This window comes from Annulohypoxylon maeteangense (genome assembly GCF_022496945.1).
Source record: "Annulohypoxylon maeteangense strain CBS 123835 unplaced genomic scaffold GGS22scaffold_11, whole genome shotgun sequence".
NCBI lineage: Eukaryota > Fungi > Ascomycota > Sordariomycetes > Xylariales > Hypoxylaceae > Annulohypoxylon > Annulohypoxylon maeteangense.
This window is the reverse complement of record NW_025953258.1, coordinates 174,207-197,959: the sequence shown is the minus strand read 5'-3', so window position 1 is coordinate 197,959 and position 23,753 is coordinate 174,207. Positions and strand designations below refer to the sequence as shown.

Below are 23,753 nucleotides of genomic sequence, written 5' to 3'. Positions count from 1 at the left end.
TTTTTGGTGGCTTTCCGATTCCCATTCTCGAGCCCAACGATGTAAAAAAAACCTGCTCGAGGGAAAACGAGTGACGAAAGGTTGGGCATTTAGAAATATCTCACGTACTCTCACCTATACGAGGTACGAACTTAGAAGGTGTGAAGATGTTGAAAAGTTGAAGTTGGTCGGGAAAAGTGAAAAGTGAAAAATAGGTAAGTTATTAGTGAAGGTTTAAAAGTTGGCGTTCGTTGTTTCCTGTTAGTGTTAGTGAGGTTCGTTAGGAGGCGCTTTCTCGGGGAAAGACTCAACTGGAGCGTATGGTCGCACAGGTCGTTACAGGCACGCTAAAAAGGGGGTCCTCTTTGGAGAAAATCTATGATACTTAATTACATATAGATCTCCCTCCATTCGATATCTGAATTCCCTTCCTCCTTTTCCCCAGTCGCCATCTCCCGTAATTCGATAATGATCTGTCCCATTACCATCATGCAACTTTATGTCTTTTTTCACGCGCGGGGGGTTCCGAGCGCTTGGATCAAGCAAACTTGGCAACCCCGGATACTGGGATGATTTTCACCCATTTTAGAGGTTGACAATCTATATATTATACATATCAATGTATGTATTTGCCTCTACATGCATACCGAATGTACTGCGTAAGGTACCACGTACATGCATATCATACATACCTAGCTATACATACCTCCGGCTAGTATAGGGGTCCCAATATCAACCATACCTACCTAGTACCTATTATTTATCATCCTTACTTTACCTACCCTTTACCATGCAACTTACTAGGTAGTAGTAAAATACCCATAATCCGTAACTTCTAAAACACCTTACCTAATTATGCCCCCCCTTGTCTTGTTCTACCTACCTTTGTCCCTTTTGTTTCATTGTTCTCTTTTGTCTCTCTTCCCTACCCTTCTACCTGCCCTACCCAGATATATATCTCCCCACTTACGATCCCCCTAAAACAAAAAAGAAGTTGAAAAAAAAGAAGAATAAAATAAATCCCCGACGGGTCCGAGTACCCGCCAACCCGGTCGATGACAACCGTAGTTGGCGGTACAGATTATCCCTGTTTTTTGCTTTTTCAACTCGCCCTGTCTGACCTGAAATGTCCAGACTTCTCTGGCGTAGTGGCCCACACACACCCTTCAAACATACATACACCACCCGCATACAACATACACTTACTGACAGTCACGATCTTCCTACTCTTTTAACACCAGCCCAATAGTCTTCTGACGCCATATCCGCACTGGCGAAACAGATACAATTCGGGGTGCCAAGAAGGTCCTGGTCTACTTGTGTCCCACGTTTTCCTGCCCTCGATATCAAACCCCACTTAATGGCTTTGTATCTTGTCAGAAAATTCAGATCACCGTACCTCTCCCCTATCGAAAGTATGGCTGGACGCATTGGGCTCAGTCACCGCAATGGTGCTTTTTGCCGGGATATTGCTCAAAATTAGACCTGATAGTATTATTACATCGCTTTAGAATCCGTCTACCTGACGAATGGAGAGAGAGCACCCCTCTGCCGCGAGCCTTCCGCAACATGATTCCGCAACATGATTCCGTGCTGCTTCGGATACGTACAGGTTCTAACTATCAGACACCCCATCGCTTTTTTTTTCTCCCACATAGGCACTAAGTACGCCAGCCGCATTCGACGCGGCAATCGTGGTCATTTGAGCTGTCCTATTTTTCTTGGTCTGCCCCTGCGATACACCTTACTCGGCCCTTGTTTCGGGCGTTGACCTATTACACCAGAAAAGTATAAGTACGGCCGTAGGACTCTGAGTCTCCTTGAGCATACCTCATCATCCATCATTATTCACGCTTATCTCGTCGCTCACCCCGTCGCCCTCCCTTCCTGAGTATAATTATCAACGTTCCTTTGAGAGACTTCCCCTCTTTTCTAGAATATTCCAGCATCTTCTTAAGACCAAGACAAAGACAGAGACAACCACACACACACAAACACACTTTCAATATACAATGGCTTGCTCCCGTGTCCACGACTCCAGCTCCGAGTCCCAACTTATTCACTCTTGTCATTCTGAATCTACGCACGATTGCCCTCTAGTTGATATGTCTGGGACCGTATGTGCCATTGCCTGTCTACGAGAATAGAGTACTGTTAACATTCTGCCTCAAGGCCCCTGGAAAACGTTGCCCTACCTGTCAGGGGAAGGGCCAAGAGGTTTGGGTCTTGCCTGGACGAGACTGTCCATACTGTGGGACGTACGTTGCCTAGAAAAAATGATATTTTTTTTCTTTTGAGTAAGTTGGCCAATTCAACGATTGTCTTCGAAAGTGGCCGGCTGACTGAGGATTCATAGGCGTGGTTCGAGTCTGTGTCCTGGGTTTTGTCGCCAATGCCGCAATATCATTTCTCAATTCCATTCTTTACAAGTTCGAAAAAGTTACCGCCATGCATCGATCATGACACCATCCTGGTCGAACGCATAGTCTATCGAATTCACTAAGACCTAGCGTCTCGAAAAGAAAATTGTCGTGGGGTGGTACACTCTGAGAGTACACGTCATTTCATAGTCATTGGCTTACTGACTTGAAAAGTCGGTGTCTTGTCCGGGGACCGCGAATATGCAACTTGATATGTTTTCTCTCTCTTTTTACTTCTCGGGGGGTACGGGGGGTGTGGGAGCTCGGAGGGCGTCGCAATAGATTCGAGATCGGCTGGTAAAAAGGCAGCGAGGGCAGGTAGAAGCGGCAATACCCAGAAGCGTGAAGGTCTAGCTTTCACGTGTCTATGTCTAGTTGAAGAGACAAGAAATTCATTACGGCGACCATCTTTCATATCGTGAGTCAGATTCGCACGCTAACTCCCGACTCTCATAAAAAAATCACGAGCTTTAGCGAATCAGACCGGCTGTAGATGAACCAGGTCAAGTAACCGGAGTATGACCGGCTTGAATCCCTCTCACATGATTCGTCGGTAATTATCAATCTTAAACGCGAGTGGCTCTCCCTGCTCGAATGTTATTCGCTCTCTGGTCCCTGTCAGCCCTGCGAGGCTTGAGTGAGGCTCAAGGGGGTTACATTACACTTAGTGAACACAGTGCTTTTGTCGACCTGTCACCTACCCAAAGACGGAGATGCGCGTGAGTGGCCTCGACGTCGGGAAGTGCCACCGCAAGCCACACGCACACACACACCTCCACGGGGATGACCGACTACCGAGTAGGTAATGGTGAGGTAATACGACCCATCAATAAGGCCGTCCAAGAGTACATGCAAGTTACATGAGGCTCCGGTCTCTCAATCTTGGCTCGGATTTCTGAGATCGGAAGTTCCGACGTTACACAGCAGCAAGCGGGCGCTTCCAAGGTTCCCCCTCGGTACCTGATTTCCAATAGACCGGGTTTGGGACCGAACAAGCTTTCCAACCTTGGTTCCATCCCTGTTCCATCACCAACACCATTGACCTCGTGGTTTTTTTCCCACCCGTGCGACGCACACATATATCCCAGCGAATATTTTTGATAAGTACGTAAATGTTGTCAAATTCTTATTAGTTCAGGTATCTGTAGGATGCGACAGAGATACTCCTTTTCCTTTGTGGGCGTAGCGCGTGTAGGCCTGAGGGATGGATTTTCTCGACCTAGCAGGGAACGTCGGAGAGGGCTTGTTCCCGAGAAAATGACTGATAATATGGTTATTTTAACATTGTGGTATGTTAAAAGAATTCTATTTATCCTCGGTATGAGAAGTAAGATGTATTTTCTAATTCTGCCGAAGCTTGACTTAGTCATTGAAGTGTGTAGAAATGGGTCGCTTATTCAGGGGCTCGCGGAGCCGGTCACATGCGGAAGACTCTCCCTCCAATGAACAACTCTAATAGGAGGGAGGAGCAAACCGAGATTCCCCCAGCACAAAATTTTCTAGTAGGGCTATTTAATATTCAATATTACCTAACTGGAAACTCAGAACGAGCATGGGTTGCCTAATTCGGAAAGTAATGATGTATTCTGTTGCGACTTCTCGACGTTAATCATATCGGTCGAATGGCGACTACCCTGGGTAGAATATGATTTACTGCTAGGTCCTTCATAGAGTACCTACCTGGTACTTAGTAGGTCAGGAACTACAGGCCATTTCCATTGAAGTAGAAGCTCTTTCCTCATTTCGTGTCATTCTGGTGAAGTTCAATTGCTTTTTCACGTTTCACAACTTCAAATTCTTCTCATCCATCTATCACCCAACTCTTAACTCACTTTTTCAGTCAGTTTTCACAACTATTCTATACTAACATACCAAAATTTCCACTATTACACATTCGTTACTCCAATATACGAAATTAAACCCCAATTAAAAAGAAGAAAAAAGGTATCATCGCTAAAAATGTCTTGTTTTATGCCAGAGTGTCACTACATTCGTCCAAACGGATCGAAATCCAAGCTCAACCATAACAAAAACACGGGCCCCGGCGCTGCATTCTACTACTGTTCCATCCATCGCGTCTATCACTGTATCACTGTTAAACCCCACCGACGTTTTCCGCAACCCGTCTGCGGCGAGTGCGCCTGGCTCTTCTTCCAATTCCCCGGAGAAGCCAAAAAATACCCGGATGCCGATTTCACCGCAACTACCGGTCCTGATGGTCGATCGATGACACCTAGATCGCCATTGCCTCAGGGCCCTGGCGATCTGTTTGGACGCGTGGATAGCACAACTAGCAACCCCGACGCCATGGATCTGGATGGACCTAAGCGCCCCCTCCCGACCACAGCCAGCAATATTTACGAACACGCTCGCAACAATGACACGAGATCGCCAAGACGACATCGGAACAGCTGTAACTGCTGCAGCACCTTCTCTAGCGATGATGTGTTCGATTACAACGAGTAGTACTCAGGGGTAGACACAGACGGCGACATTAAGATGGAAGACGCACCATCAGACAGCAGAACACCATCTCCCCTTCCCTATAACTTCGTCCATGTCCCCATCCGCGCCATTCACGATGCTTTCCTACAGCATTTCGTCCCGTATGATAACCCCGCCGTTTTCGAGGTGCGGCCGATACATTGGCACCGTAAACACGAGGGCATCTTCCTCTTCCGCTATACGGACTTTCGCGGTTGGCCTGCCGTTCAACCAGCTGCGACCGAGCGGCGAATTAGAAATTACTTCCGACCGCTAGTCTACGAGGAGCAGAGGTGCGGCGCCGTGGATACCCTATTACTCGATGCCCGCGCCTGGTCCTGTTGGGCCCAAGGCTTCACACACCTCGAGCCGGAGCTAAGGTGGGTGCTGACGCTCATATTCGACCTCATAGGCATCATCATCGCAAAGCAGATGGCGACGGGAACGAGAATACCGGTTACACCAGGAGGTAATGTGGATATGGAGGCAGATGATCAATCGGGAAAATTGTTCTGGGAAGGTCGGTATTATCTTCACAACCTCATGGCCGTGGTGAAAGAAATGAAGACGACGTTCGGTGTCCCAAATTTGACGATCCCGCGATTACCTTGGTTGGATGGGAACTGAGTGGCTTCTGAAGGATGGGTCTACTTTTTCGCTCCGGCTTTATTCTATTTTGTCTTCTTGTAGCGTTTAGTGCTTTTTTTTATTTGGTATAGGTAGATTGGGGAAATGAGCGTGTGGATTCTTAAATGCTGCTTTTTTTTTATATGTTGATGAGGATAAGGGATAGGTGCTTTACGCTGAGGTGACTTGCGAACATTGCGTAACAGGTCACTAACAGGTACGTATTAACTTTCTCAGATTCTAAGATCCTGATACAGATATAGGTATCTATATAACTGCCTCATAGATCAAACACAAGAGACTCAGGTTTCAGTCGCCCATCGCACCGTCTTTTTGGAATTTTGGGGAGGGCTTTCGGTGGACTCGGCGTCCAATTCAACCCTTGGCGGTAGAGCATCCCACTCTTCGTCACTCTCACTTGCCGTCTCTACATCGGCGGACATGTAAACCTGTGAAGGCGATGAATGAGACGAATATTCTCTTAAGTCCACATTCACTTCCGGGTCGAATTCCTCTACCCATTCCATTTCCGCCCTAGTTGTTTCATCGCGGAGTATTCCAATCACAGCTGCCTTTATTCGGCGGGAAGACTCGTACGTCGTTTTAATTTTGTTAGTCGATGACTTATCGAAGAGTATAAATCTACGATACTTAAATATCAGAATGCGAATAATGACTTACATCTATCAGTGTTAACCAGATAGATAGGCTTCCCAGCAGAGGGGTGAGGAAAGTCAAGAAGAACCCGAAGACTGGGTACTGGTCATAGTAGATGCAGGTGATTCCTAAGACGAACATGCTGACCAATGTCATGAAGTTACCGACCACGGCGGCTATCTTGAACTTGATGTTTGGGTTTCGAACTTTCCAGGCACCAAGTTGACAGGCAAATGCGTTGCCAACGCATACGAGTATCGCGGCATAAATGATAAGGACACCTATATCTATTTGCGCCATTTCCCTTTGAGATATACGGATAATAAGCTGGCGATTGAAGATGTATCTTTTTGAAATATTAATCCAAGAGAAAGAAAGCCCTCGCGTAACGTACGTGAAGACGGTTAACCAGGGATGTGTGTGTGGCTGTCCATTACAAAACTAATCTAGGAATATTGATATAAATATCAGAATGAAATACTGTCATCTTCCTTAATATACCTAGGTAGGTACTCATTAACCTCTCGGAAACTTCTACGCCTCGAATGGATGCTATGTGGATGATATTTTCTACCTACGCACAGATTCTCGTGGATATTTAATCGGGAAGCTTTGCGCCTCAATCCGCATTTAAGTTCATACTTGAATGTACAAGCGAATATATTGAAAGTCACCTGGGTAGGTAGATTAGAGGAAAGATGGAACGAAGCGTAAAAATAGCATTCAGGGGCGGATTCAAAGTTTCGACTATTCGGTATCTAGAAAGTATGAGCACCACGGAATACCTAACAATAAATATTGTAGACTACTTTCCCGGAGATACATATATCTAAACATATATTTCTCACTTCTTCGCCTTGTAGGCGAGTATTCAACATTCTTTTTTATCCAAAGTGAACAACAGTCAAAGACACCATAGATTCCAACCTCTTAACCACCCCCTGAAAGCATACTTCCAACAGGAAATCCCGCACAGCATAAACTCCATCGTTAGAAGGTATACTACCTATCATATATAATACACCATGCCTCCCTACGCATACATCAACACATGCCCATACCCATACCTAAGCGCCACCGATGACTCGCCCAAGTCCAGGATGAAGCGGCAGATGCTCTGCTACATCGTGATCCTCTTCGCCTCGATAGCGGCAGTGAGCGCAGTCACCTACATTGTCTACTTCCGCCAAGCAAACGTGGAGGCAGCCCTTGTGGTCATGTACTGCTTCGTGGCCTCTACTATCATATCGGGTTGCTTATGGATATCCCTCCATTGCGTAAGTTATTCTTATTACTTCTTACTAAGCGTATAAGGAAGAGCTGACAACCTAAATAGATTGCGCGCAGAAAGCGCCGTGCTGCACGCAACAAGACCCCTGTATCTCGTCGCGCCGGTTCCGATGTCGAGCGTCGGCCTATCCAACTGCAAAACCTTAACACCACGACTGGAGGCAGAGTGGTCGCGCCACTTAAGACTCCAGAGATTCCCGCGAAAAGTCGCATCACTCCGAAGGGTCGCTATCCCCCTCCGGTGGCAGTTCAGGGTCTTCAAACTATCGCTATTGAGTAGCCTGGCCAAAACTTCTCATTTGGTATATAATAGTTGAATACAATTAAAAGAGATTAGATGGAAGTTAGTGGTCTACAAGATTGACGGCATGGTAGTGTCGGATTTTATGGTGGATTAAGAAAAGGGGGGTTACTTACCCCCTCCCCTTTTTTGCGAGAAGTCCATCACCACGCTTCATAATACTCGGCTTTTCATCATAGTCGAGACGGTATTTTATTGCAGCATCTGTAAATGGAGATTGATATCATTATAATAATATTCATACCTACCTACCAGCCGTCTAAATCGGAACCGTGAACAGGCAAACCGTGATTCCGTAATTATATCCATTACCAACATCCTCCGATATCACCCATTTCCTCTCCCCACCCCCCCAACTATCATCAAAACCTCCATTCATCCATCACAACTCATCCCACCCCGCCGCCGCAGGCGTCATACTCTCCACCCCCGTCGTCCTGACCTCATCCCCCTCCCCAATCCTCCCCCCCTCAACCACCCTATCCCCCCCACACTCCCCCTCTCCCCAAACCCTCAAATCCACCTCCTCACACCCCTCAGGCCACGTCTTGCTTACATGAAAAACCACATTCACCATCCCTCCCCCAGTAACACAATACCTCGCCCGCCCCCCATAAAACCGGCCATTATACCACCGCAAGTACCCGTCCTCAACGCTAAACCCGGTGTCTATACCCATCCTCCCGTCCAGCGCGGACGGGAATTTTGTCGTGGTTAGGGGCTGGAACACGATGTCGGCGGTTGTGGAGAGGGGGTGGCCGTGGAGTGAGAGCCGGCTGGATGTGAGGTTGAATGCGGACGCGGAGGCGCAGGAGGGGGTTAGGAAGGGGGTGGAGGCGCTGATGAATAGGGTTTCCGGGGAATCTTGGGATTCGTGCTTGCGCTCGACGGAGAGGATGATTGCGGAGTCGGGGATGTGGGTTACGCCCGGCACGGACTCGTGTGAGGTGCTGGTTCTGCCGGCGGGGATGGTGGCGCTGGTGTGGGTTATTGTGCGCGAGGTTGTTGTGGTCGTTGTGGTTATGGAGTGGATTGCTTTCGTCGACGTGCTTGTGCCTGTGCTTGTCGTGGTTACCTCTGCGCTGCCTAGGGCGGAGAGCGCGAGCAGGTAAACTGCGGCTGTCGCTTTGGAAAATCCCATGTCGTCGATTAGTTCTGAGATACGAGTAAGGTAGATATGCTATCCACAAGCTTGAAGATGTTTTTTAGGATGTGTGTATCGGAATTAGAAGAATTGCCAATTGACTTGGAGAAAAGCTGTTGTTATTATTGTAGATGGCATGCTGAGTCCATAGTCGGGGAATATAGATCTTGAAATACATTTTGTTTACCTACCTACATCCATGGACCTTAGGAAAGGGGCACGCCGCTTCGTTCAACCTCCTATGTCTATGCTAGGGGTAAAATATCTAGATAAAATGGAATGCTCGTAGCCCTAGAGTTCGTTGACTGAGGTCTTCTACGGACGGCCTGCGATTATTTGGCTCAAATGTCTCACTTTTATGGAATGGTGGCGTAGATCTTCATTCTCACCACCTTAGCTACCTGTGGAAACCCTAAAGCTTTGTGTACCCGACAGCCTCAACATTTGAGAGGTAAATTATCGCCTGATACTTCGAACCTATCCTAACAGCAGTCTCCATTAACGAGCACGCAAATACCCAAAATCGCATATACCAGGTTTACTCAAGAGGACATTATCAGATCTTATCTACACATCTTCGGCGTTGAAGGGATTATGCCGCCAAATCATGATATGCACAATGTCTCAACGCCACATTGGGGTACTGATTCATCGACTCTGAATTGCACATAGTCTTGCCGCGGTAACGCTTGACCCATACATACACCCCGTGAACATAGTAATGAGAACGATAACCGAGACCTCCAATCATGTTCCAGACCGATACCTGACTCCGTTATGTCCCTTGTGCTTATTCTCTACATGCATTTCAACCCTCGAACTCCACAATCCTCTGTGTCGTTGCAGAACTAGCGGTTCTGGGTCTCCCTTCTTGCGCGCCATTAGGATCGACCGTTAACTGGCTTTGCCCTTCTGGGTCTTTCGCCGCTCCTGCTCCTGCGTCGGCCCCATCTAGGAGGTCCCTGTCAGATGACCGCACGCTTCGCCGTTCGGGGTCCCCACCGTATCCAGTCGGACGTGGACCCTGAAGGTCTTCCTCCTCCTCTTCCTCGTCTCTCTGTCCGGGCACCGCATTCTTCTCTAATTCGCGCTGCGCATCCTCCATTCGTCGTCGAACCTCGGCGGCTACGCGCGATGCGTCTGTGACAATGTTGTCCAGGACGCCACGTAGACTACGGCCGGCGCCTGCTACTCCAGCCTGCGTGACTGGAATAGGTGCGGCAGATGAGCGTCCAAAACTGATGTTCGAGAACGTAGTTAGAGAAGATGTGGATTGGTGAGAAGACGCCAAGCCATCAATAAGGTGCAATGACGTGGGAAACGATGATTCGAAGAATTGTTCTAGTAGCTCATCTGCAAGCACCACCATGCGGAATGTAGGTAATGTGATGTGCAGCGGGTTCGAAGGATCTAGGGCCGCATTAGCTTTCTCCGATACAGCCCTGGATACTGCACGCCTGGCATCATTTTCGGTATCAGGTTTGCCCAACGCGGGAGGGATTGACGACCCCAAGTCTGGCTTTTTCTTCGCAGATTTGGGGCTGTCCGCTGGGCCCTCGAAGGCAAGCAAGTCGTCTTCATCATCTTCATCTTCCTCATCATCAATGACAAATGCACTACTGTTGTCTATTGCTTCATCTGCCTTGGATGCCGTTTGTCCGTGTGTAATTTGATTGCTGGGGTGATCGGGGTCGGCATATTCAAAACAGCGTCTAATGAAAGCGCTCACGCTCCCAAGAAATCGCTCGTTAATAGTACCCCCAATAGGTGGGCTCGTTGAACCACCAGTCGAGTCACTTAATCCACTGAGCGCCACGTTTGAGTTAGAATTGCTCAGCGATCCTTCGAGACCGCGACGTGAAAGGAACAAGAGGGCTTCGGAAATTCGCAGGATACCCTCTCGATCAACTCTTCCGTCGCCGTCATCATCGTAAAGCTCAAAGAAATAAGTGATCGTGCCCATTATATCTCGCTTTCCCTTGATATGTGCAAACCCTGTCACGACATTTTGCAGAGTTAGCGTTGAGCTGGAATCTAGATCCCATCTTCGGAATAATCTCTGCATGAATTCGTGATCAGCCGGTTCGGGGTTTCCTCCCCAAGGCGAGAGGAGGCTGGCGTCGGATCGCCTGAAGCTGCCAAAGTACGAATTGCGATCTTTTTCCGCGGACGGTTCGCGCCTAGGAGAAGGTGGAGAGTCCGAAATAGCCCATTTGGATACACTCGCTAAGAACTCCCGGAACGCATCATAATCCATCAGACTAGTACTAGGACCAAGACCAACCCGACCCTTCTCTACACCGTGATCGTGGTCAGAAAATGCGTCGCTACCTCTAACTCTGTTGGCCTTGGCTCGGCGCGATTGCTCTTGTATAATAAGATCTCGCTGTTGTCGCTCATATAACACTCTATAAAACCTGTCATAGAGAGCTCCTAGTTCTTCCGGACCCAATAACTTGCTGTCGGGTCCAAGGTTCCGAATTGCGGTACGCTTAGCGAAATTCTCGATGTTATTGAGAACCGCATCTTTGTTCCGTAATCGTAGATCTTGGATGGTGCCGTGGGTGACAGCAGAAAATTCCTTAAAGGCAACAACCATGAGTTCCTGAAACCTATTAATAGCTCGTAGCTTTGGGTTCTCGGACTTTGGATGCGCAGACTCGTCGAGACGAGAGAAATATGACTTTAGAACAGATATGAATGCGCCGTCGTCCGTAGCATCTAATAACTCCTCGCCGTTAATTCTTAGAATGGCCAATCCGACCTGGAAAAGAACCTTGGGTCCTTCGACGAAAAAGACGTCTAGAACCCTAAATGCAAATACTAGGGGCATCGAGTTGATATACAGGGAGAGAAACCAGGGAAGAGAAACGACAGAAAGTTGCACATCGCTCTTAACGAGATGCTCCCATAAAATCGGCATCGTCTTTTCCACGAGGGATTCGAACACCTTTTGATCCAAAAGTGTACCGTACATGGTAGACGAGTAATAACCAGGAACGAGTCTATCGCACAACGCTGAAAGTAGGAAGAACGCTTGAGTTTCCGACATATAAATCAATAAGGCGGCTACAACGATGTTCATGGCCTGGCAATAACCGACGTCGGGGTTTACCCAGCTATATGCCGTCAGCACCCGTCGTAACCGGCTGATGCCATCGTCGCTCTGGAATCCAGGATATTCCGGAAGACTTCGGTTAAGATCTTTTTCTATCTCGTCTATGGCTAACGATTCTTTGCCTGAGAATTTTGCGAGAGTGTCCGTGTATAAACTTGGGTTTTCGAGACGTAGATATAGGGATCCGGAGGTTAGTTCCCAGGTTTCGCCTCGAAGCCTGTTCGGAAGACCGACTCTGATTAGTTTGTGGAATGTAGGTTGACGGATCAAGGTCGCATTCCGGCCATTGTCGCGAAGATACTCCGCCCACAACCGCATCTTTGCTCGGTCCCTAAGCTTCTTCGGGTCGCCAGGATATCGGAATACCATGCCCAAGCCGGCATCCGGGGGGCTTGCGTTCTTCTTATCCTCTGGCCGGAGAAGGTACTCCGAGTAGCAGTCACCCACTACCTTTTTGTATCTCCCAACATTGCCGACCGCACTTCTTAATCCTCTCTTGAGGCCATCACAGAATCTCTCACATGCTGGACGAGGCGCGGCGAGTTGTATAGTAATCCTCTGTTCTCTGTTCTCTTTCTTATCTTTCCCATCTTTGTCCTTATCCTTATCTTTATCCTTAAGTGATTCTTGAGAAATACCGTTCCAGGTCGTGATAGCGAGGGCAAACTAGGGATTCTGACGTCAGTCCTGAGCATGGTAGCAATGAATATGGGCGTTCTCATACCTGAGAATTCTGGCTATTTAAACGCTCAACACGTCTAATAGAACAAAGAGGGAATGTGAAACCATTTCCACTTGGTCCAGCACCATGTGTTTGACCTGTAAAAGCGGCGGAGCTCGAGGGGCTGGAGCCTTGGGAAAAGCTGGTGGGGGTTGTGGAAAAGCAGATGTAGGATTCGGATAGATGTAGTTTTCCGGCGTAGTGCCAGCCTCGATCACGATCTTTGTCTCCCTGGGTGACGTTGGAGGGCGGGATAGTAAGTTCGGCGGTTATCTCGTACAAGGGAGTCTGGGAAGTGGGAAGTCGAAACTGATTCTGGAATAGAGAAGCCTTGGACGGATGTCTGTCGGAGTTAGTCAGGTTCAAACCTTGCATAGGGTCAATCAACTGCTGGGCAGCCGACTGTGCCTTCTGCACGAAGTTGCTGATGTTAAACATGGTTCAAGACTTTCCAGCTGAGTCCAGTCCATGAATTTTGTAAGCTCAATTCATGTCTAACGAGCGTTGAGAGACGAAAGCCGAAAAGAGGGAAATGCTTTGTAAGCGTGGGATTTTCGATTGTGAATTTGCAGGTAAGTGAAGGATCAGAATGGTCAAGAAAGGTGGAATCAACAGCCCTATTGTCGTATAGAAGGCTTGCTGTCGTGTCAAGACGTTATCGTCTGTAAGGAGAGAGAGAGGGAGGATGTCAGTTGTCAGTTGTCACTAATAAGGAACGGTCCACGAGGTGCGCCGCACTGAACTAGGTACTAAGTCGCTAACGTCTGATGATTGCCGTTTTGGCCGGGGACTAGGTTATTCAGCCTCAAATAGGGGTTACCTCATCTGTGGCTGAAGCTCTTTAAATGCCCTTGCCTGCAGCGCCAGGTGCTGTGGAACATGAACATTTTAGTGAGTCGGTCCTGAAACTACGCAGGTACCTAAGTACCTACGCTGTAGACATTAATGATTTAGCTAATCCTGATTGGGCATAAAGTTCTAAGTTAGAACGAGTCACATTCCCAGCCCCACTAGTACAGCCTATCTGGGCATCCCGTCCAAACGAGGACCAATAGAGTTAGGTTCAAGTTTCTAGTTTCCAGTTTTCAATTTCCATTCCTTTACTCCTCAACTCCTTCATACAATTCAATTCATTTCGTACACTTTACATCTCGTATCTCACATCTCACATATAACTATGAGCTATTGACTAGGTGTTACAATAGTACTCATTTCTAATTCAGTCAGGACTGTCGGGTATTCAACCACGATTATACATATCTTCATGAACGGACTAGAATATTATAAGAAGTATAAAACTCAGCCTTGACGTTTTTATATTGTCTAGGACTTTCGATAAACAAAAATGATTCGCTCAAGTTGCCGGATGCAGATGCAACCTCATGCGACTAGCCGGCATATTGCATCTCATCACGCTCACTGGTCCAATGCGACAAGGATAGTAAGGGTACTTTCTCCCCTACAATTTCATTACATTTCCTTACGAGGTCTAGCTGGTCTAGATCGGGCGTCCTAAAATATCCATAAAAATATCCACTTTCATCACCTGCGACAATGAAGTCCTTCTGGTCCTCCCCGCCCTGCCCGCTTGCCCGCTTGGGTTCCTTCTGCAGCAAACGTCATCGCTACCGTCGCTACAAGGCTGGGCCTAATCCATGACTTATCCTGACCTATCCAGCTGTCTGTCCAACCTGTTTTATGATTTCTGGACTTTGATAGCCCATAACCCACACTACCCGTACTGCCCGTGCTACCCGTTCATCTCTCTTTCGTCCATTACAGTACCTATTAGATTACCTACTTACCAGCTGAGATCTAATTGCGCTAAGAATCGGCAAGATCTCATCTTTAATTACCTATAATCATCTACCTCATTTCTGTTATATCAGTTAAATCACATACTTGGAAAATATACGTGATTCATATCCTCTCTAGAAAGTCTCCAACTCGATATCCTACCATCTACATATAATCTACGTACCTCGCCTTACAACCGTTACTATTTCTAATTCAAACCTTCCTCACCGAAAGTAACCCTAGCGCCGAGAGATGGGAGTCGCCTGAAGGAGAGACCCGCCAATTGCGAAAGGCTACCCCCATAAGTTAGCTGGACAAGGAGATCATACTTCGGATGAATTTTAAGAAGATGGCCGCTACGGTCGCCAAACCCGGCCTAATACCACGAGTTATACAAGAACACAGCTTACGACCCGTTACAAATTCAGACGCCGGGGCCGTTGCGCAAGCAGAAGGGGATGCGGACCCGAAAGTGCCACCGCAACACCAGCGATTGAAGCTGAACGACTTTGCGCTCGTCAGGACATTGGGAACAGGTATGACCTACTTACCTATCGCATTGACGACATGAGATGCGCCAAGTGTTTGGTATGCTAAAAAACATCTTGTCACAGGTACCTTTGCTAGAGTCTGCTTAGTCCGTCCTGCCACCGGTGCCGAAGAAGAACGCGCCAAAGTTTTCGCTCTTAAGATCTTGCGAAAAGCCGAGGTCATCAAGTTAAAGCAGATCGACCATGTTCGAGACGAACGCCGTATTCTTAGCGATGTCGCCGGCCATCCTTTCATCACCGAGCTGATTACCACATTCTCCGATCATGATTCGCTATACATGCTACTCGACTACATCCCTGGCGGTGAGCTCTTCAGCTATTTGCGAAGGCATCGAAGGTTTCCAGAGGAATGGGCCCAGTTCTACGCTGCAGAGATTGTCTTGGTACTTGAGTACCTTCATGATCATCAAGGCGGCGTGGCATACCGCGACTTGAAACCGGAAAATCTTCTTCTAGACGGTCAGGGTCACGTGAAGCTAGTTGATTTTGGGTTTGCAAAGAGGCTTGGTAGTAGGGATAGCAGGCCCGTTGAGACATATACTCTCTGCGGTACTCCCGAGTATTTGGCGCCGGAGGTGATCCAAAACAAGGGACACACCATAGCTGTTGATTGGTGGGCGTTGGGTATCCTGATATATGAATTCTTGACTGGGTATCCACCTTTCTGGCATCAGAATCCTATCGAGATCTACAAACAGTAAGTAACTCAATCCTCTTTTTTAATCGGTTCCAGAAACTGACAAGATGCCAGGATTATCGAGAAACCAGTGCTCTTTCCCGCCGAACCTCCTATTTCGCCCAATGCCCAAAACGTCATTCGTTCGTTCTGCACGGTAGACCGCTCGAGGCGGTTAGGGAACCTGATCGGCGGCACTCAGCAGGTCAAATCACACCCGTTTTTCGAAGGCATAGATTGGGACGCGCTCTTCAGCCGGCAGATCAGGCCTCCAATCCAGCCTAACGTACGATTCCCGGGCGACGCTCAATGCTTCGACGTTTATCCCGAAGACGACGGCAAGCGAGACCCGTATACGGAGGATCTGGCCCGTCAGTATGACAGGTATTTTGAGGGATTCTGATTTAATGAATATAACTTCGACTCTTATAATGAGATAAAAGGGCACTATTGGGCATAATCAAAAATCTTACGGGCGGAACGGAATCGTGGGATCCGTCGTCTATCATGTGTATGTATTTGTACTTATGGGGCTTACGTCCGAACGAATCTTTTTAGGTGTCTGGGAGCGACTTGTGCTTTTGTCTTATAGGATTACATAAAGGGTAATCTGGCGCCTCTCATGAACTTCTGGCTAGCTTGACGGAGGTCTGCCGTCCTGTATACTATAACTTACCTAACTACCTAGTACTATTAAGAGAATCAATGTGTTTTTGTTTACCTTATGCTTGCTCATATCTATTACCTACTGACATAGAGGACCTTGGTATCATTTTATAAGACGCCGTATGAGTATTCAGTCTTTGCCGTTTATTGGTCTCATTATATTAGAAGGTAAAGTCGTGTCTCCTAATGAAGCTACATGGGAGTGATTTACTCATCTAGACGTCACGACTATGTGCTCCCGAAACACGGCAAATTCGCGAGTAGGAAACTATCGATTGCAAAATTACAGTAAGCAACAGCAGAAGACTTCCTTGGGCAAGAAGCAGTTAAGAAATCAAACGAAACATTCTTTTTTATTCGGGCCTCACATCTACCACCTCAATAGCGCACTTTCGAAGCCTACCTACCCCCTTTTATCTCCCGTACCTATGCAAATGAACCAACCTAACGCCATAGATGCAGGATACTTGCACTCTAGCAATCCTATCTCTCCCCCTTTCTCATCCCTCTCAGATAAACCCCTTAAGCACCGCAGCCTCTGCATTCAATATCGAAGACCCAGCCGCTCCAATGACAGCTGAGGAAACGTTAGCAATCTTCCCCCTTACCAACACCGAAGAGCCGGAGAGAAAAACAGAGAAACTGGGAGAAACTCACTATTATGGCTCAGCGCAACAAACTTAATATCAAAGATACCACTCTCATCCTCGCGCACACGACCCACACTAACCGTGTACCCACGCCCCAAATCGCGATCCAACCGCGGCTGCGGACGATCCGGCTCGTCGAAGACCAAAATACTCGGGGTCGGGGCGCTGGGGCATCCCAGCCTCTGCGCATCGCTAACGTACTCCCTCATCGCAGCCTTGACCTCATCGGCAGACGGACTCGGGCGATTCTTGAACCGGAGACTAACACAAGCGGTGTGGCCATCGAGAACCGGGACTCGGTTACAGCTCGCGGAGACGCGCAGGCCGTCTTGGTCGGCGAGCGCGGTGGCGTCGGCGTTGATGGAGCCGAGGATCTTCCGCGCTTCCGTCTCCAGCTTGTCTTCTTCGCCGGAGATGAAGGGGACGACGTTGTCGACTATGTCCATGCTGCTTACCCCCGGATACCCGGCGCCCGACACGGCTTGCATGGTGACGACGGACACGGCGTCGACGGGCCCGAAGCGCGCTTGTAGTGCTGCGAAGGGGATTACGAGCCCGATTACGGCGCAGTTCGAGTTGCAGACTAGGAACCCTTTTTGAAGGTTGTGGTGCGCGCGCTGGTGCGGGATTAGGTCCAGGTGTGGCAGGTTGACGGTTGGGACGACGAGGGGGACGAGTGGGTCGCGACGGTAGTTCTTTGCGTTGGAGAAGACGGCGAGGTTGGCTTTGAGGAATTCCATTTCTAGGGGAAGAACAGGTTAGTTTACTGATAAGTGATATAGGGATTGACGTCGCGATATAGGGGGGACAAGGAAGGTGTCGAGATGGGGGAGGACATACCGATATCCCCAGCGACGTCCGCATCTAAACCGCTGAACACAACATCGCAGTCTGCGAACTCGCTAGCCTTACACTCGCGGACGACGAGCTCGCCTACGGAGCCCATAGGCGAGGCCTGCTTCCACTTGACGGCATCCTTGTACTTCTTACCCGCGGACCGGGACGACGCGCCCACGGCATGGAGGACGAAGTGCGGGTGTTGCGAAAGCAGCAGGATGAAGCGCTGGCCGACGGAGCCGGTGCAGCCTAAGACGCCTGTACATGATACAAAAATCGAGTTTAGCACACCATTTTACTCAAGTACCTACCTAAATAGGTACACGTATGCAAGCCATTGGCTTTTGAGGAGGGGTCATACCGCATTTCTTAGTAGGGAACTGGGAAGCCATGGTCGTCTTCGAGCTAATTGACTGTTGAAAAGATAGGATATTAGGACGACGAATTGGTATTTGGACCTTTATATTAAAAAGATGAGTCAAAGTTGAAGATTTCTGATATGCAGATATACGCAATTATATTCTAGCCAAGAGCTACCTAGTACTCATCCCATAATCGGGTGCTTGCTTCTTAAAAATGAAGAAACGTCGAAAATTTGCCCCGCCATAGAACCCCGCCATCCGCCATCGGAACACGCCTTTCAGGGGTAGGGGGGTTTGAATCTTACCCCCTGGACCCGCTAGATTATACTGTATAAGTGACTAGGTAAATTCGGTGTCTGAATTCACTCCATCTGCCCATTTCTACTCCTCTTCAAACGGCGTCTTCAGACGGGGTCTGCCGTTTGCTGTTCCAGGTCAGAACCCGAGATCTTTAATATTGTACCGTCCTGGGATAAGTCAAGTCAAATCGATATTTAGGTATGACCGAATCTCAGTTCATCTCTTAACTAATAATAATATCCATTATGATGGCCACAAGCTCTCCCGGGAATCGCTCCTGTCCACCAATGCCATGCTTCCCTATTTTCTTTCCACCACGACTTATATTCCCAACAAAAGAATGATGCCCACCCGCTCACTCTAGCTTAAGAGAACGTCTCACATATCAAGTTCAGTAAGCTTTTATGAACATCTTTTATGGCACGTTGTAAGGGCTCCCGCCTACTTGTCACATATATACAAGTTTTCTTTTAATACCCCAAACGTCGAACCCCGAAAAAAACACCTGAATGAAAGAAATGCTCCTGTCTAATTCATTGGAGGAATACCCTCAAACTCCGCATACCCGCGAGCCAAGTTCATGTTTTCTATAGGTCATGTCAGTATTCCAGATCGACTTCGAAGTTTGGAAGAAGATGGTAATATGGGGGTAAGTACTTACGTAAACATTGAGTCGCTGCTCCCTTAAGCAGATTGTCGATCGTCACACAGATAACCACCCGCTTCCCGGAACTGTGAACGGCAAATCCGCCAATCTCAACGCCGTGTTTTCCGCTAATCGCCTTTACTAGCGGTGCTTCTCCCACAACCTTGACCAGCTTCTCGCCGGCATATCTATCTTGGTACATCTGTCTAATGTCTCGCGAAGTCATCGTCTTGTTGAGGGGGATATTAATCGTGTGATGAATCCCCTGGAACCACACTGCGACGTGGGGGATAAACCCAACATCGACACCAAGTTGAGAGCTGATCTCCTTCTCGTGGACGTGGTCCGTCAGACTATAAGGAATGAGGTTATTCGTCAGATTTTCCACGTTGTTCTTCGGCGAAGGCTTGGTACCAGCTCCCGAGTAGCCAGAAACACCGAAGACGGTAGGTTGGCCACCCAGATGCCCCACAAGCGGCGAAATGCCAAGCTGTGCGGCTGTGGCGTAGCAACCAGGATTCGAGATGTGGGTAGCTTGAGCAATCTGCGATCGCTTGACTAACTCCGGAAGACCGTAAGTCCACGACTTGTCGAATCTGTAATCTGCCGAAAGATCTACGATTATGCTTTTATCCTCGCGAGAAGATGTTTCGTCCTTGGCCTTGTTGACAGCATCGACAAATGGCTTGCAAACACCGTTTGGTAGTGCCATGACCCATACGTCTATCTTGCCATTCTTCTCCATCTCGTAAACATCGTCGAAGCTCAGGTTTTCGTAGATAATTTCCTTCTTAGTATATCCTTCTAGCTTCTTTCCTTCTAGCTCTCGTGATGATACATGTCGAAGTTCAAAATTGGGGTGCGAGTTAATGAGACTGATTAAATTCTGCCCGGTGTAACCTCGGGCACCAATCAATGCGACTCTCGAGGGCTGCGTGTTCGAGGCGTGCTTTTTTCCATATGGAGGGTTAGGGTTAGTTTCGGTCGCGAAGCCCCTGCGCGGCATGTGTGAGAAAGCACTCTTAGGAGTGGCTCCTAACACAGGGCGACGGGCAAGGGTCGAATAGCCCCGCGCCTGGTTAGCTGCAGAGCCAGACGCAAAGTGAGCTCGTAGGTTCTCAGAAGCAATCTGGGCTGCTCGGTGGAGTCGAGACTCCAAGTTGGACTCGCCTAGCATTGCTCGGCCTTGGAGGGTGAACTCTCTCATGAGCTTGTTCAACTCCTCGCCAGGCTCAATTCCATACCAAAACATGACATCATTGCCCCTGACAATGCTGCCGTCTGCCTTGTCAAAGAACCAAGTGAGGTTTTCATCGTCGGCCTTGACAGTCCAAACCAAGCTAGAGTATTCTTTCTTAATCGCTGCGAAGAGGTTGTCAGCAACGTTCGTCAACCACCCTGACTTAGTGATTGTCAAGGTAGCCAAGGTCGCGTAAGTCTGATCTGGGGCTGGGTTGAGGACGACGGCCAGAGCCTTCATGGGTTCGTCGAAGTAAGCCTTGAACTTCCGTCCTTGTAAGAAGTCAAGATATCTGTCTACCGTTGCCCTGGCGTCTCGGACCTCACGATCCCGCACAAGCACGTCCTTAAGCTTTCCAAGATCGCTAAAGTCCGCGACGCTCTCTGCAGTCATTAATTTATCTCCGCGGCGAATGAGAGTGCCGGCCCCTGAATCCGTAAATAGTTCCTTTTGTAGATCGCCAGGATGTATGATGGCAACGCTAGAAGAACGCGGAAGAGTCTCCAGAAGATCTTTGATCTCCCGAATCTTTAATCGGGTTCCAAACTTGCACCAGGGCTGCGACATGATATGTTCGAATTCTTCGTCAAGGTTGATTGCTGAGATCTTTTGTACGTTTCCGTCAAACAAGCCACCCTTCTCGCTAAGGTAGACCACCTTTAGGGGTTCGAATTCGCGAGCCAACTCTCCAGCAGCGACATCGGCATTGACGTTCAGTACCTGACCTTCCCTTGTTTCGGCCATAGAAGTGAGGATAGGAAGGTAACCGTTCTCGATAGCGGTCTGAATTGGCTCCTTGTTAACATCGGTGATCTTGCCGACGAACTTCCACTTGTCCTTGTTGAGGTAGTCGGCGGTGAAGACGCTAGATGTAATAGGTCGAGCGCGGACACCCATCTCTTCTAAGCGCTGAACAAGCTTCAGGTTCTCTGCTAGAAAGAGTCGTCTTGCGATACCCAAGGTTTTACCATCGGTAATACGGATTCCCTCTTCGAACTCCGGTTCGACACCGGCATCCTCGAGGAGCTTGTTGAGCTGTGGGCCAGCACCGTGAACGATAATGGGGTAAAGTCCAACATGGTATAGGAATGATAACGAGGAGCAAAGTTCGTCGAGGTATTCGGTCAAGATAGCGCCGCCGACTTTGATGACAGCGAATTGCTGGGAAGAGACGGAGGAGAAATGGGAGAGGTATTGCTGAACCTCTCTCTTCGAACCGACATTATTCAAAACCTGAATAACAGCGGCACGAGTAGTAGAGTCGTAGGCTCGTGAAGTCGAAGAGTAGGCAGCTCGTGAGGTTCGTAGTGAGTTTGTGGCGATCGCCGGAGACAAACGTGTTACTCGAGGAGCGACTCGGCGGGAGCCAGCTCGGACTGCAGCTCGTGCTGCGCGCACCGGCAACATGGTGTCTGATCGAATGGAATAGCGGATAACAAGTTGTCTATGGGTTTAATTAATGCCCCCACGGCTGTATAAGCCGTGGTATCGCGACGAGGATCGAGCTGCCTCGGGCTCAGCTTCGAAGATCCTAGGAAGGGAGAGTAAAAAAGAGAGGAGAACTAGAATTGGGAATTCAGAGAGTTAGTTAACAGGTACTTATACATACACCTCCAGCTCGGTAAGGGAATAATAAAAAAGTGAAGCACAGGGTATAAGTAGGCGAACCAATTGAACTACTGAAACCTAATTACCTGAATTGACTAGAGAAATAAAATGCTATTTTGCTAATTGTGAAGGTTGTCAAAGTTCACATTGTTAGGAGTTTATGAGGAGGGGCAATCAAATCGCCGCGATAGTCTTATCCTGGAGAACTTCGATATGACCAAGAAAAAAAAATTCTTGGGACGCCGAAAACCGCAGTTCTTTCCAATTGAGATTGAGATTTGGGGAATCGATAGGTACTTTAACCCTTGTAAAAATATATATTTTCCACGCTATCGCATTATACGAAGAATTAAGCATTAATAACCTGGATGTGGCAATTGACTAGTCACTTAATAGGTAGGAGGTAATTACCTAATATTTTAAGTTGAAACTCCCTCACTGGGCAATGACTTCCAAGATTACTATTAGGAAGTAGGTAAGACTTTAAGTAAGTTTTCTATTCTATTCATATCACGTCACTTTGTTAAAAAAGACGAAAAAGGTTCAATTATGTTACTATTCACATTAAAATTCGTACCTATAGTTTGAAACAACATTCAGCCCAGGACGTGCTACGATACACAACAGCCGCTTTCGGTTAGAAGAAATAATTATCTTCGTAGATATTATCTGGATCTCTCGAACCAGGTCAAATTGTCACATCGACACACCATAATAAGCTTGGCCCCATTTACTCAATGCCTCAAGCTTCAAGCTGCAGCAGATCATAAAGCTTCATCACCGCGTACCTTGCACAGCCAAGGATGTCAACATTCACTCTAATCTAGGTACACTATCCTACCTATCATACGCCATTCACACCTCTCACAACTCTCATATGCCTATCGTATGCCTACCTATCTTGCACTTGGAGTGGGTTTCGAATCAAGGCACTTGATTCTGCACAAGAACTCCTCTTCTTAGATTGCCGCCAGTCATGGAGATGCCGAGTAGAACAGGAACTTAGCATTCAACCTAAATTGGTGTATCATCATAGGAAATAATCGGCAAGGTCAGATTCCTATTACAGTAATCCGAGGACAGTTCGCCTTCGTGATCGAGGCTATGTTGTAGCTATCAAGATAGCAAAAGCAACAGCTCCTCAAAGCTCTCAAGGTTCTTGGTAAGATTTTAGAGACAAGCCGAGCTAGCAGAAAATCCCGCTATGTCTTCAATATTCTCGAAAATATCGCGAACGCTCGAGGCCATAATCTATCCACTTGCCGACTTTAGAGGGAGAGGCAGTGCTCATGCAGCCGGATTAGTCTGTTCCGGTGTAGTGCCAGCCGAAAGTCACAGGCCTGTATTTAAATCCGTACTGTCAGATGGTGGATGTGAGAGCATCTCGAGTTCCGGCTACTACGATATACAGAAGAGAGGAGTCGAATATACTAAAATCGACCTCCCTTCTCTCTCCAACTATCCAACATTCTCCAAAAGCTGCATACATAGATAGTAGTCGGGAATTTGGGTATTACCGCAATGCAGCCGGGCGACCGAGTTCAAATTTCCACGGTCATACGACCTCGATCTTGCGTGTCTATCCCTAAGGCCTCCGTCTCATTTTCCACTCCCAAATTTACTTCGGCACACCGATAAACATTTGCCTATTTTCCTACATCGTGAGATTAGGTACAGAC

The 23,753-nt window shown here is 48.0% G+C and overlaps 8 protein-coding genes across 8 annotated transcripts; 3 read left to right on the top strand and 5 right to left on the bottom strand.

Annotated features, from left to right (window-relative positions):
* The first annotated feature begins 4,809 nt into the window (after positions 1 to 4,809).
* GGS22DRAFT_165887 (uncharacterized protein) lies at positions 4,810 to 5,821 on the top strand. The gene has a single exon (XM_047961765.1). It carries the CDS (start codon positions 4,899 to 4,901, stop codon positions 5,508 to 5,510), a length of 612 nt encoding a protein of 203 aa, XP_047817547.1. The 5' UTR covers positions 4,810 to 4,898; the 3' UTR covers positions 5,511 to 5,821.
* Positions 5,813 to 6,467, bottom strand: GGS22DRAFT_189678 (uncharacterized protein; the record flags this gene model as incomplete). The annotated part of the gene is made up of 2 exons (XM_047964885.1): positions 5,813 to 6,082; positions 6,192 to 6,467. The coding sequence occupies 2 exons, from the start codon at positions 6,465 to 6,467 to the stop codon at positions 5,813 to 5,815; spliced, it is 546 nt and encodes a 181-aa protein (XP_047817546.1).
* Positions 6,468 to 7,192: 725 nt separating this feature from the next.
* GGS22DRAFT_189677 (uncharacterized protein) lies at positions 7,193 to 7,737 on the top strand (the record flags this gene model as incomplete). Its single annotated transcript, XM_047964884.1, has 2 exons — positions 7,193 to 7,444; positions 7,504 to 7,737. 2 exons carry the CDS (start codon positions 7,193 to 7,195, stop codon positions 7,735 to 7,737), a joined length of 486 nt encoding a protein of 161 aa, XP_047817545.1.
* A 403-nt stretch (positions 7,738 to 8,140) lies between these two features.
* Positions 8,141 to 9,304, bottom strand: GGS22DRAFT_194952 (uncharacterized protein; the record flags this gene model as incomplete). Its single annotated transcript, XM_047965589.1, has 1 exon — positions 8,141 to 9,304. The coding sequence occupies exon 1, from the start codon at positions 8,897 to 8,899 to the stop codon at positions 8,141 to 8,143; it is 759 nt and encodes a 252-aa protein (XP_047817544.1). The 5' UTR covers positions 8,900 to 9,304.
* On the bottom strand, positions 9,257 to 13,499 carry GGS22DRAFT_165884 (TBC-domain-containing protein). The gene is made up of 2 exons (XM_047961764.1): positions 12,745 to 13,499; positions 9,257 to 12,686 (listed from the first exon to the last, which is right to left on the bottom strand). The coding sequence occupies exons 1-2, from the start codon at positions 13,177 to 13,179 to the stop codon at positions 9,711 to 9,713; spliced, it is 3,411 nt and encodes a 1,136-aa protein (XP_047817543.1). The 5' UTR covers positions 13,180 to 13,499; the 3' UTR covers positions 9,257 to 9,710.
* A 1,239-nt stretch (positions 13,500 to 14,738) lies between these two features.
* GGS22DRAFT_24757 (Pkinase-domain-containing protein) lies at positions 14,739 to 16,485 on the top strand. The gene is made up of 3 exons (XM_047966599.1): positions 14,739 to 15,074; positions 15,153 to 15,786; positions 15,841 to 16,485. The coding sequence occupies exons 1-3, from the start codon at positions 14,873 to 14,875 to the stop codon at positions 16,166 to 16,168; spliced, it is 1,164 nt and encodes a 387-aa protein (XP_047817542.1). The 5' UTR covers positions 14,739 to 14,872; the 3' UTR covers positions 16,169 to 16,485.
* Positions 16,486 to 16,717: 232 nt separating this feature from the next.
* On the bottom strand, positions 16,718 to 18,478 carry GGS22DRAFT_165882 (aspartate-semialdehyde dehydrogenase). The gene is made up of 4 exons (XM_047961763.1): positions 18,280 to 18,478; positions 17,922 to 18,176; positions 17,089 to 17,823; positions 16,718 to 17,008 (listed from the first exon to the last, which is right to left on the bottom strand). The coding sequence occupies exons 1-4, from the start codon at positions 18,308 to 18,310 to the stop codon at positions 16,941 to 16,943; spliced, it is 1,089 nt and encodes a 362-aa protein (XP_047817541.1). The 5' UTR covers positions 18,311 to 18,478; the 3' UTR covers positions 16,718 to 16,940.
* A 295-nt stretch (positions 18,479 to 18,773) lies between these two features.
* GGS22DRAFT_165880 (Aspartate/glutamate/uridylate kinase) lies at positions 18,774 to 22,342 on the bottom strand. Its single transcript, XM_047961762.1, has 3 exons — positions 22,161 to 22,342; positions 19,242 to 22,028; positions 18,774 to 19,167 (listed from the first exon to the last, which is right to left on the bottom strand). The coding sequence occupies exons 2-3, from the start codon at positions 21,871 to 21,873 to the stop codon at positions 19,109 to 19,111; spliced, it is 2,691 nt and encodes an 896-aa protein (XP_047817540.1). The 5' UTR covers positions 21,874 to 22,028; positions 22,161 to 22,342; the 3' UTR covers positions 18,774 to 19,108.
* Between the last annotated feature and the right edge of the window lie 1,411 nt (positions 22,343 to 23,753).